General features: G+C 39.1%; 2 protein-coding genes across 4 annotated transcripts in view; one reads left to right on the top strand and one right to left on the bottom strand.

Moving 5' to 3' along the window:
• The window catches only part of Dcc (DCC netrin 1 receptor), a 1,292,030-nt gene that overhangs the window by 1,210,273 nt on the left and 68,526 nt on the right, over positions 1-13,231 (bottom strand). The gene's annotated exons all lie outside the window — the stretch shown is intronic.
• Positions 8,496-13,231, top strand: part of LOC105944695 (cytochrome c oxidase assembly factor 8-like) — a 34,666-nt gene continuing 29,930 nt past the window's right edge. Inside the window, exon 1 of the mRNA XM_045142740.1 lies at positions 8,496-8,587. Coding sequence (XP_044998675.1) covers positions 8,496-8,587 — 92 coding nt within the window. The remainder of the gene's footprint in view (positions 8,588-13,231) is intronic.

Here is a 13,231-nt window from a genome sequence, read left to right on the forward strand (position 1 = left end):
AACTCTTCTCAAGTGTGAAATATGTTATTGAATTAGTAGCAAAACTATTATTTAAAGAAGGGTTATGCTTTGGACATTTAGGGGGAAACAAGGCACTGTTTCATCCTCCATACTTAGTCTTTCTGGAAGAATTTTCTGTTTTGTTTTGTGTGCATCAGTCTTCCACAGGCTCTAGTGAACAATACCAAGAATAATAAAAACAAATAAGAAAATGAGATGACTCAGGACAAGCAAGTAGCATGTTTCTCTTATACTGTCTCTTCTCAGAAATGTGTCCCATTGGTTCTGTAAGCGATATGACGTGATACTCTAGCTGTGGGTTTGAACACAACTGAAATAACAAACTAGCTTCTCTGAAATGTGAACACAGTCCCAGGGTGGGCTGCCTGCTCTATGACAGAAAGCATAACGAACTGAGCACCACTGCTGTAGAAGCACAGAGCACCAAGGATGGTCTTCTTCCTATGGACTCTCCACTCTTCCCAAGGATGCAATGTCACAACAGGAGAGAACAAAGGAAGACAAACCTGAGATATGGCATCCCTACTTGGCTTCTCTAGAAAATATCCATCACAGTAGCTTTCTTTGAAGGAAATAATTGTATGGTGTGGTGGTTTGATTCAGGTGATCCCCATAAACTTAGGTGTTATGAATGCTAGGTTCCCAGCCGCTGCAGATTTGGGAACTAATGTCTCCTGTAGGGAGTGTATTGTTGGGGGCGTTCTTATGTGTGATATAGCCAGTTGCCCTATGCCAGTGTTTGACATGCTCTGCAGGTCCACCTTATGCTAGCCAGGGTGTGATGTCCACCCTCTGTTCATGCTGTCATTTTCCCTGACATTGTGGAGCTTCCCCTTGAACCTGTAAGCCAAAATTAATCTCTTTTCCCCACAAGCTGCTCTTGGTTGGGTGATTTCTATAAGCAATGTGAACCTGACTGCAACATACAGTTATTATATAAACTCATAAAACACTAATTGAATTTCATTCTAAGTGAAGGATTTAAAAAAAATTTTTTTTTAGACAAGCCCAGTGGAGTTGCCTTTTTCTTTATGAAAGAGAGAAAGAGAAAATTGGTGCGCTAGGGCCTCCAGCCACTGTAACCAAACTCCAGACACACGTGCCACCTTGTGCACAAGTGCAACCTGGCATGCATATCTCTGTGTGTCTGGCTTATGTGGGACCTGGAGAGTCAAACATGGGTCCTTAAGCTTTGTAATCAAATGCCTTGACCTCTAAGCCATCTCTCCAGCCCTAAGGGAAGGTTTTCATCTGGAACCATGAACAAAAAGAGCCACTTTCTTTTATCATCCTATGTTTTCAAAATACCTAACTCTCCAAAAGTTACTTTTTACTTACAAATATCCCATTTACTTCTTTATGTCACATCTCAAATATGAAGCAGAATTCAAAGTAATGCCATATAAGACCAATTGTGCCAATTCCTCTAAGCAAAGCCTTCCATTAAATATGGTCTTATATAATTTCTGGTACACAGAACAAAATTTCATCCATTTAGACTTAAATTCATTAACTGTAACTTCCATCTAGAGCTCTTTGAGTCAACATCTTATAGAGTAATGGTTAATTAGTGCTTCTTTCAACAACTTTGAAGACAAAAGCACCATGTGAACATCCATAATTAACATTCATTAGTACTCCTCCTCCTTCCAGTACCCCAAGTATTTCTGCTCTCCCTATTGTAACTAAATTCTTTCTTGAAAAGTCATTACAGACATTAATTAATGGTGATTCGAGTTCATAAATACAATATAAAATGAATGCAAAGGAGAGCAGATTTGGAAATTAGTTTCATTAGTTAAACATTTCAAAATTTAAGAGAAAAATCATATTTCATATATTTAAAAGAAACAGAAATGAAAAGTAACCTTTTAGTTAAAAATATGGAATTTGAGCCAATTATTAAAAGAAGACATAAAATAATAATTTCTTGAAACCTTGAACTCTTTAAGCCGCAGCTTGATAGCCTTCTCCAGAGTCTTAAAATGATAGATAGAATAAAGAAAAATTCAAACAGGTCACATATATTGGTAAAATGAATGGTAAGAGTGGTTTTCAGGGAGTTTAAAATGGACCACAGAGGCCCACCCATGCACATTACACACTCAAATGCATTCTTGTCGATAGAGTGGAATATTCTGACCATCTAAAGAAAATAAGGTCAGATGCAAAGTTCCAAATATACCTGAAATGGAGAAAGAAAAAATTACCATCCTACTCAGTCACCAAGAAAAGTATTTAACTGTGTCATATATGTCACTGCTATCAAAGGTTGCTCTCAGTAAGGAAAAAAAACAAAAAACAAGAATCCAGAACTAGCAAGATTTCTAACAATAGCTCCCTCTGATACATCCACATGTAGAGCCTCTGTAGCCCAGCTATGGACAATTAATACACTAGCTTTTTCAAAGGTCATGTTGGTATTGAATCAGATCACTATTTTTGTTTATCTTTATTTATTTGAGAGTGACAGACAGACACAGAGAGAAAGAGGCACAGAGATTGAAAGAGTGAGAGAGAGAATGGGCATGCCATGGCCTCCAGCCACTGCAAATGAACTCCAGATGCATGTACAAGGAATCACAAGCATCTGGCATTGGTTTGCCCTGATATGTCTATTCTCTCTCTCTCTCTCAAATAGATAAATAAAAATAAACAAAAATATTTAAAAAGATTGTGTATGAAATATTAAATCTTAGAAACTCTTCAACATTTTTAGTTCTATTAAGCCTTCTTGAAATTGAATGTGGTGAAGTTTTGATAGAAGAAATCTCCCTCTCTCACCAGAAAATCTCATCCATGAAAGAACAGACTCTGAGACTTGGAATAGCATTGACATTTTGAGCACCAGATCATCACGTGATGCTGTAGTTGAGAAAAATCCTTAAACAGTAAATGAAGAAGAAGTGGTCATCTCTATGGATCCTAGGGCTATTCAAGGAAATATAGACTGAGCCAGCTAAGCCTGTTCTTTCTAGAAAGTTTTAAGATAGACCTTGGTGTGAACTTCACTTTGGTCTTTGAATGGCTTTTCTGTATTGCCAGTTGACTTGAAAGAAAATGACTTTGTTTAGAGTTACCAAATTATAATAATGTGAATTTATCAGACGAATGTCAAGCAAGGGTTCCAAGTCAGAAGACAACAAGATGGGTGTTGTAAATGTAAGTAGATAGAGAGGAATGGGGACATTTTATTTTGCCATGTGCTATACCATGCAAACTCTGACAGCAAGCATCAGATTGTGCCTTTTAGAAAGGCACATGATTTATGACGTCTTGCTCAGTTTCCCCATACACAAATAATAATACTTTGTTAATATTTGGTCATGTCATGGCTTTTGAGAAGAAAACTGAATGATGATATCCCTGTTGAATTTCCTCTTTCCCATTAATAAGACTTTCTGCTGAGCTTTAATGGCTATTATAATTTATCCACTTCTAACGTACATGTATATTTTAATTTGACCAATAAGGTGATGACTCATTGAAAGTCATCATTTTGTAAACACAAGTATAAAAGGAGTTTTATGAAAAGTTAATATACAAGAGACATCATGCATATTTCTCTACTGCCCACGAATATTATTCATTAAAATGGTGTAAATTCACCATTTTTAGTAGAATGTGTCCATACCTTGTTACCCTTACGATTTCACACAGGATTGGTCCCACTGAACTCAATATCCAGGTTAAAAAGTGTCCAAACAAAAAAAGCTACATGTGGCTTTAAAATTAATTTCATATGGCTGGATTAAGCTATCAAACATTATTGATAAATATGACAATTTCAAGTATGTTTTCATTGCAACATGAAAATATAATCAAAATAAAGACACAGCATTTGGCACAGTGGTGTGCATTATTCATTCATTCGTCCAATAAACATTCACTGATTGTTTTTGAGCTCTGTATTTATCCACCTATTTATTTTGTGCTATCAGCCATGCATTCAGTCTGTGAATATACAGGTAGCTAGGCAATTATAAATCAGACATACTATATAAGCAATGGTAAAGATATTAATATGAATGCTACAGGCTCCACAGCCTCAGGGAACTCAAAGTCCAATGAGCATAACAAAGAAATGAATAATAGCTGTATGGAAAAATATAATAATGCAATCACATAAATCAATCACAATAAATAGGCCTAGGAAAAAAAATCTCTGTTTCAAGGTGTTTAAGGTTTCTCAAGCATTTTGCCATCTGAGATGGGCTTTGAAGATGAAGGCAAGGTTCAATAGGCAAGAAAAGACAAGTGCAACCTAAGAAGTTCTGTTTTAGGGTTGGAGAGAAGGCTAGCAGGTAAATTACTTGCCTGCAAGGCCAGCAGAGCCAGGTTTGATTCCCCAGGACCCACTTACGACAGACACACAAGGTGGAGGTGGTGTATGTGTCTGGAGTTGGTTTGTAAATTATTGAAGTTCCTGGCATGTTTATATTCTCCCCTCTCTCTTCCTCTCTCTGTCTCTCACCATCTCAAAAAATTAAATTAAGTATTAAAAAAAATTAAAACCTATTTTAGATTTGATGAAAATCAGCAACCCTGGTTCTCAGTGCACTCTGGAGCAACACAGAACCAGGTGGAGTGGGAATATTATGTGAGAGTCTGTGGTGTTGTATCTCCTATTCCACTCTCCACATGGAAAGTTATATCAGCATATTTACGTTAGAAAAGACACACCTCTACTTTATGTAGCTATGAAGAAAATAAGCATGCACTCAATGCTTATGTTTATAAAAATATGCAATCCTGTGGGAGGGCATGATTTAGTCATCTTTTATTTATATCAGTCCTAAGTGACGTGCTTTTGTGAATTAAAGTTGCCCTATGGTGTGTGTATGAACACAGCATGGATCTACTACTAGATCATAAGTTCTTGAAGTATCTACACTTACAATGATGGATTCTGATTCTTTGTACTGTAAAGTGTCTGAAGCAATGGGGCCTGTGCACAGTAGATACTGAATAATTTGGTGTTGAAAAACATCATTGAGTAAATTTTCAATCCATTTTATACATAAAAAGTTAAGTATCAATATATAACATGTCATAAAGCAATATGTCATGGAGTGCCAAATGGATGACTGAGTTAGTAAGACTTAAGGGTTCATATATGGAGGAAAATCAACAAAGACAGTGACATGAATTTTTCCTTGAGGATGCATCAAGTCTTGAGAAGTAAAAAACCACAGTGCCTAAAAGTCTAATATGCAATGCGGAGGTATAAACTCACGTGTTCTGAGTGCTTGACTCCCAGCTGATGGCAAACTGGAAGGTGGAGACTTGCAGGAGGAGGTGTGTGGCTGGAGGTGCATCTTGAGGATTATTGGCCCCTTAGCTTGGCAGTGTTTCCCGCTGTTACTTCCACCTGCTGTGGCAGATATGAGATGTCCAGCTCGTGCCATGCTAACTCCTGCTATTGTGGAGGTTTCCCTAAGCATAAGCCAAGATAAAAACTTTTCTCTCATCAGCTGCTTTCATGAAGGTGTTTTGTCCCAGCAAGTGAGAAGACAAATGCAAGGGAAAGTATATGTGGTAGATCTGGATGAGAATATCCAAATATTGGGTTCATTTAATATAATATTATCTCATTAACATACACGCCTTTAATGCTTCAGGTATTAGTTAAAATTAGTTGGGTTGGAGAGGTGGTTCAACAGTTAAAATCAATTGCTTGCAAAGCTTGATGGCCTAGGTTCAATCCCCAGTATACACATGAAACCAGATATAGTAAATAACATGCACCTCTGGGGCTCATTTGCAAAAACTAGAGGTCCTGTCAATGCTCATTTGTTCCCCCTTTCTCTCTCTCTGCCTTCAAATAATTCAATACAGATATTTACATTTCTGTTGTAATTAATAATACTGCGGTTTGCTATAGGCGCAGGACAGAACCTTTGTCTCCTGGCCAGACACCACCAAGGACTGTGAGGATGAAATGTCCAAATTCCCTTGAGTTCTCTGACTTCTTTCTTTCAAATCTCTGAAGCTTTTGAGGCCTTAGGTTTGCATCAACAATAACTGCCCACGGGTTTTGCAATCTAGCTCTGTGCTCCCCCCCGAAAAAAAAAATAAAAAAAAAACTTTCCAAAATGCATGGCTACATTAGACATTTATTTTCCATAGTAACATATTTTCCTACATTTAAAATATTATTTATAAATGTTCCATGTCCAGCATAAGCAGGTGTATCCTGGACTATCTAGAATTAACAGTTGGTTAACAAAGAGATAAGGGAGGCTGGAATAGAAAAAAAAAAAAAAGTATTACATAAACTCAACTGTGAAGAGCCAGATTCAATGTCAATGGCTTGCTCCAATGACAATAGGTCCTATTACTATCCTAAAGTCACCTTTGTATGAATGGGTCAGAGTGTCATAGCAAAAGAAGGTATGAGCCAGTGTTACATTCCCCCAAGGAAATATGATATGCCTTTAATGGGACTCGTTTCACAAGGGAAAAAGGAAAGGCCATCCACATAAGTGACCTGCTGCCCCTCCTGGTGAAAGGTCCCTATGAACTAAAGACACTGAGACACACAGCAATGACAGATTTACATGCATTCACTCAGGCTGGTCTCCTTTATGTCATCAACAAGTATTCCCTAGGTGCTGTCTATGTGTGAGGACATGCCTTAAGGAAGAACTCACTTCTATACAGATAAATGGAAACCATGAGAGAGAACAGAGATGGATGCTGCATGCCAGTGATTCTTGGTGATATAGAGCTCAGCACAGGGAGAGGACAGTATACAGATTCAGGATAGCTGGAACCAGGAATCAGACACTCTGGGAATGGGGAAGTTGTTTCAAAATCCCCCAGCTATTCCTGATGTAAATTCAACTGTGGCAGTTTGATTCAGGTATCCCCCATACACTTAGGTGTTCTAAATGCTAGGTTCCCAGCTGATGGACATTTGGGAATTAAAGCCTGCAGGAGGAAGTGTATTGTTGGGAGCAGGCTTATAGGTGTTATAGCTAGTTTCCCCATGCCAGTGTTTGGCACAGTCTCCTGTTGTCCACCAAATGTTGGCCAGTGGATGATGACCACCCTCTGGCCATGCCATCGATTTCCCTGCCATCATGGAGCTTCCCCCTCAAACCTATAAGCCAAAATAAACCTCTTTTTTTCCCACAAGGTGCTCTTGGTTGGGTGATTTCTACCAGCAATGCAAACCTGACTGCAACATAAACTTTGAGAATGATTAATATAGCATAAAAAACAGAAAATAAATACACATATCAACACACATTTTTTTGTGATAATCACAATTCATTGAGAGGTGGCCACAGAGGTAGCATAATATCTTTTTTTTTCTTAAAACAAAATACCTTTCTATATGCAGCAACTTATGGATATTTTCAACCTTGCAAACATTTACTGAATACTCACTATTATTGTTCTTGGCACTAACAAAAGAATTAACAAAATAAAGCCCACTTTTTGGGGGTATCATGCAAACTGTTAGGACAATCACTAGTCTCTTACAATGCTCTCCTTCTTTGTATCATCTCAGGCACTTGTGTAATATGTTTTTGCTTACTGTTCATTAAATTGAGATGACCCATCATTTATGAAACAACTGCTGGCTCAACTTATTGATTTTAAATGAAAATTTGCCAGTATTTTTCATTCACTACAATATAATTCCTTGTTTTATTTTATTGAAATTTTTCTATAATGAAATATAAATGCAACTGTCTGTTGATTAAATATTAGTCCCAATGGGAGTTGTAAAGCTGAAGGAATTAATATGGAACAGAGGAGCTCTTTTCCTAACAAGGATGGGGATGCTTGGGCCACCTCAGGACTACATCATATGGCACCTTTCAGGAACTAGCAATCATTTATTAATTAACCTCCAGGTTTCATTGTAAAGGGGTCACAAATGAGGTTTGGAATACAAGTAAGCACAATCTAAATCTGAGATCCAACATACCATGAAAAACTCAATTGTTAGAAAAATTAGAAGGAGCAACCACTCTTTAATTTTGTTTCCTAATTTTGAAGAATCCCTGGCTTTTTCTAACCCTTGGGACTCATGTCTATTCAGGCATGACAGCAGGTTTCTGAAGACTGTTTTATTATTATGAAAGTTCACAGATCACTAAGTAGGGCTTCATTACCCCAAACAGAGGAACATGGCAAAATTAAATAATCTCCAGGATATGACAGCCTTTGTTTACATTTCTGCTATAAAAGTGAATACGCAGGAAGCCTCTGGAAAGGTTCACAGTTGGCATGGAAACATCAACCTCAGTGGTGGTGCTTGCATCTGGGACCACATGATTTCTGGACCAACAGAAGGATCCCCTCTTGCCGACTCCAAGTACATCAAGAGCTATCATGCTCAGGGGTTGATTAAACCTCGTTAAGGAGTCTGGAATGTACCTGACCTGCAATGTGCCTGCCTGAAGAAGTCTGACTTACATAAATCTGTGAAAATGTTGAGAAATAGTACCTGTTCCAGGATGAACCCAAGAGCTCTGGATAGTGTGGGTGTTTCACTGAAGAGAAAAGCAGATATCCAGAAAGGAATCAGCAAAGATGATAGGAATGAAAGGTACTGGAGTTCAGGAGGAACTGTGATATCCAAAATTTGGGATAATAATAACCTGGGTCCTGATGTTGTAGAACAATAAGAGGAATCACAAGCCCAGAATAGTCTGAGTCTCACTGTACAAAGAAGGCAGACTGGCTTCTCATCTGGACATGGTATCTGCTTAGAGCTGTCTGTAAAGTTTGTGCCCTGGTAATTAGACTGCCCATTTGTTAAAGCTCCTGATTCCATATCTGGCTTTCCCCCTGATGCAAGAAAAAGAAAAAATCCCTTTATCCCTCTCATGATAGCTGCACCAGCATCCAGTCCCCTAAGCCACCTGACCCCATAGCCTACAGGCCAGCAGTGCTGCAGGCAAAGCCCAGGGCTTTGCTCTCAAACCAGAACAGCCACTGTTTGTCTCAGCAGCTTGGTGACCAAGATTGCTGGGTGGTAAACAACATTATTACCTTCAGATATAGTAAGTACCCTTGATCCTGGCCAATAGAAGATTTCAATCCAAACATCAAAATGCCATTTTGATCTCCATTTTAGCAACAGTCTCTGGAACATTTCTGCTTTTAATTGTGGTGTTAGACTCCCCACACTCAGGTGGGCAATCTTGACAGACATAAAATAAACACAAAGAATTGGGTCTATTTAAGTGCTTCAGTAACCTTGGCTCATACTGCTGACGGATGTCTTAGGGTGTTATTTTTCTCTCCTGTGTTTCCCTGCTTATTTCTGAGGACTTACCCAGGGGCTGTGTGTCTGGGAATTGGAAAGAGGGTAGTGTGTATCTCAAAGAGAGTTGCCAATCTGTCAGACATCCCTGAAGCTCTCAATTTTTTTTTTTCATTAACTACTGTTAAGGCAAGACTTTGCTTGCAAAAGCTCATTTTGGCTGCCCTCTGTTTGATGCATTGGCTCCAAATCAAACCTTAGGTTCAAAACCTATATTATTAGGACTCCTAGAGTTTCTCTGAAAATTGGAGTTTATTGGGAAACATTACGAGTATGACTGAGCTCAGCATAAGCCTTCATTGTTCTAGTAGAGGCTGAGAAGCTACAGGAGAGACTTCCTAGGGCTGGGCTTCCAATACCCGTTGCCCACTGATGCTGGCTCCATGCTTGGAGAAACAGTGAGAATTATACCAAATATGTTGCAAAACGTATCTCGGGACATAAAGCAGTACTTTCCACCCATATAAAAATGCCATGGTATTCTGATAATGTGTAAATGGATGGAATCCGTTACATATTTGCACCATTTTTCTCCTTGTACTGTATATGAGGTAGATGTGAATGGATTGTGTATCGATTGTTTTCTCACTAGGCATAAACAGTGTCTCTAGAGGATTTAACTATAAAACTTCATCGGAGCTCTTGTGCAGCCATAGCATTAATAGAAGCACGAACATATGTCTATGTAGACCCAAGCTTCCTTATTGAATGAAGTGCCATATTTTAACAAGACAGTGGCTCATACAACTGTCACCCTTACAGCACAGATGGGAATGAGATTTAGCCTAGATAATGCAGTATCCAAGTTTACAAACTGCATACAAAGAATTCAAAGACTATCATTCTACTTCACTCTACCAGGCCGCTACCTACCCATCCTCTCTCCCCTTCTTACCTAGAGCTTCACATTGATTCTGAAGGGCGGTTTCTAGATGAAGCAGGTTCTAATTCACACATAACTGAATGTGCATGCATGCTCTAACAGTCAGGAAATCTGCATGCTTCGTGAAGCTAATTTGATTTTGACTTATTGGGTGTTCTGCCAAGAATTGGGGGAGTTAAATAGTTGGCACATAGCATTATGTTGGCAGCTTTAAAGCCAATGCACAGATTTGTGGAGCTGTCCCTGACACTTCCCTTGCCATGCATCTGTAAGACACTTTCCAAAGGTTTGGTAGAAAGAGAGTGCAGTCATATGGCAGTATAGCATGTTATATATACTTCCTATCACCCCACTCCAACAGACCAAGAGACAGACCCAAACTAGCATTAGCTAATCACATCAATGAATTCCACTGTGATGTGTCTTTTGTAAAGAAACCAAGTATTTGACTTCCTGCTAGTCCCTTCAAACTAGGGCAGTGTTTCTACATGTGAACTCCTCTGAAGATGGCAAAATGTTAACACTTACCAACAACTAAAGGTCAAAGCAGGCCAAAGATCTGACTAGCTCATCTTCATTCCTCAGAAGAAAGAGCAAAATGGAGTTTCTTAGCCCCGCTGAATCTCATGTTCCTGCAGACACCACCAAACACCCATCAAGTAGTCTCTCTGGGTGTGTTCAAGCCATGTGTTTAGAAGAGAGGATGCTGAGCCAGAAATGAGGTAATTAAATTTGGTTTTGTCTTTGTTGCTTAAAATCATGTACTGGGTTGCTTGCCTTAAAAATAAACATGGTCAGATTCTGGAGTCTGGGACCATAGGGATGAAGCAACATTTCATAGTCCTTCCAATTCTCTGAGTTGCATGCAGGAAGAAAGAAAAAAATCCTGAGAAGTCAAGAGATTATGGGTTTCAAATTGGCATTGCTTCTCATAAACTATTGTATCTTGGTATATATGCACTTATATCAGCAACCTTCTCCCCTTCATATTTAAAATAAAATACTGAGAATCAAAGGACAGTATATGTGAATTACGGAAGCCCAAGATTATGTATAGCACCATATGTAGATTATATGTAAATACACAAAGGTGCTGGGGTAAGTTGTTCCACTCATACACACTGAAAGGCAACCTAATGATAAAACTTGTAAAAGAGGTGACAAAATTTCACAAAATGGGATAAGTTTTGCAATCACATTGATTCTTTATGTGAAATACTGTGCTGCATTGAAGCAAACACAATGACATGAAGACATGACAGACTGACAATTCTTGACTGCACTGAAGCAGCCAAAAAGGGAGTAACTGATATTTTTGTCTAATGTAACAAGTGACGATTATGCTAAGCCACTAAGGAGCTGAAGGCAAGGGAGGGCAGCTGGTTTATTTCTTCCCATAATGCTAAGGACATTGTTAGCCTTCAAGATTCTCTCTTGTACTGAACGTAATAAGAAGGTGTTGTATGGAAGAATTTCTCCACAATGAAAGGAGTAAATAGCTATTGCTATCTCTCTCTTTTTTTTTTTTTCTTTTTGGTTTTTTGAGGTAGGGTCTCACTCTGGTCAAGGCTGACCTGGAATTAGCTAGGTGGTCTCAGGGTGACCTCAAACTCACAGCGATCCTCCTACCTCTGCCTCCTGAGTGCTGGGATTAAGGGGGTGTTCCACCATGCCTGGCTTTTCATTGTCAGCTTTTATCAGTAGCAACTGGGTCACCTCCAGAGAAAAGGCAGGTGCAGGTCATCACACACCAACCAGAGGCCTCAGGAGCTCCCTGTGCCAGCTGTACTCAACAACGCAGGAGGTCTTTGTGGCCTTGGGAGGATCTTGAATATACAGAGGGTAAGTGATCAAAGAACAATGAGATCCACTGAAGTGTTTTTCTTTATTAAAATCTATGCTCAATAAGTAAGCCCTCACCGAGGTTGAGGTAGGGGCATCCATGGGGACAATCTTGACATACTGAGTCCCACTGAAGTGCTGCTTTGAGGTCTCCATGCTCTGCTTAGTGTGGGGGGGGGGGGGCTTTTGAGAAATAATCCTGAAACAGGGAAGCCCATTAAATTGGCTCCTTTAGGGCTCAATGTTCCTATAAATAAGCCCACTCCCTGCTTTGTAAGTAACCCCAATAAACCCATATGTTGAGCAAAGTGGTATTGGTATAAGCATGCTTTGGTCTGCCATCTGAGCCCTTATGGGGTGAAGACTTGTGTTTGGATCTCTCCAGGAGAAAGTTTCCCATGACAAAAGTCATGGCTACCTACCTGGTTTCCTGCAGGGCACATAATGGTTTTAAGATACGTCCAGATATTCTGTGGACACATCTGGCCCAAGATAGCCCAAGGAAATGAAAAAAATGTTTTCATAGATGGCTGATACAGTCCAAAATGGCCTCTAGCCATTATCAGCTACCATCAGCACCAAACTTCTGCTATGTGCAGACACTTTTGCCCCAGTTACCCAAAATGCACTTAGGTTCACATCACACATACTTATCTGTAGATTACACACTGTGAACACAAGGCTCATCTCCAATAATCACTCATCATTAAAATATTTTTACCCATGTTTAGCAAAATTGCTGAGCATAGAATATGAGGTATAAGATCAGTGAATGAAAAGTGCAGGGTACAGCTCTTTCTAGGCAGTTTACCTTCAGGAAGCTGACAGAAACTTGACAACCCAAACAAAAGCTTTGCTGAAATTCTCATACCAAAGGAGCTGGTTTTTACACATTTTAAATGTACAGGCGATAGCCATGCAAAACACAGTATTGTTTATAGTGAGAAGAGGAATGCCATTTGTGAAAGAAAATGCTTCTGTGGTGGTTGTTTAATTCACAGCCACATAACTGATTTGGCAGATGCTAAATAATAAGTCAAAAATCAATTCTCTTGTCAGGCTGTAGCATCTTGAGAATTAGGTGCCAGCATCCTGGTTTATGGGCTGCAGTTACAAAGCAAACAGTGGACAGAAATATTCACAACACATTCATAAAATTTTAAAGATTGAATCCTCTTTTTCAACATCCTCTCCTAACA

The sequence above is a fragment of the Jaculus jaculus genome, chromosome 2 (assembly GCF_020740685.1).
Source record: "Jaculus jaculus isolate mJacJac1 chromosome 2, mJacJac1.mat.Y.cur, whole genome shotgun sequence".
NCBI classification, from domain to species: domain Eukaryota; kingdom Metazoa; phylum Chordata; class Mammalia; order Rodentia; family Dipodidae; genus Jaculus; species Jaculus jaculus.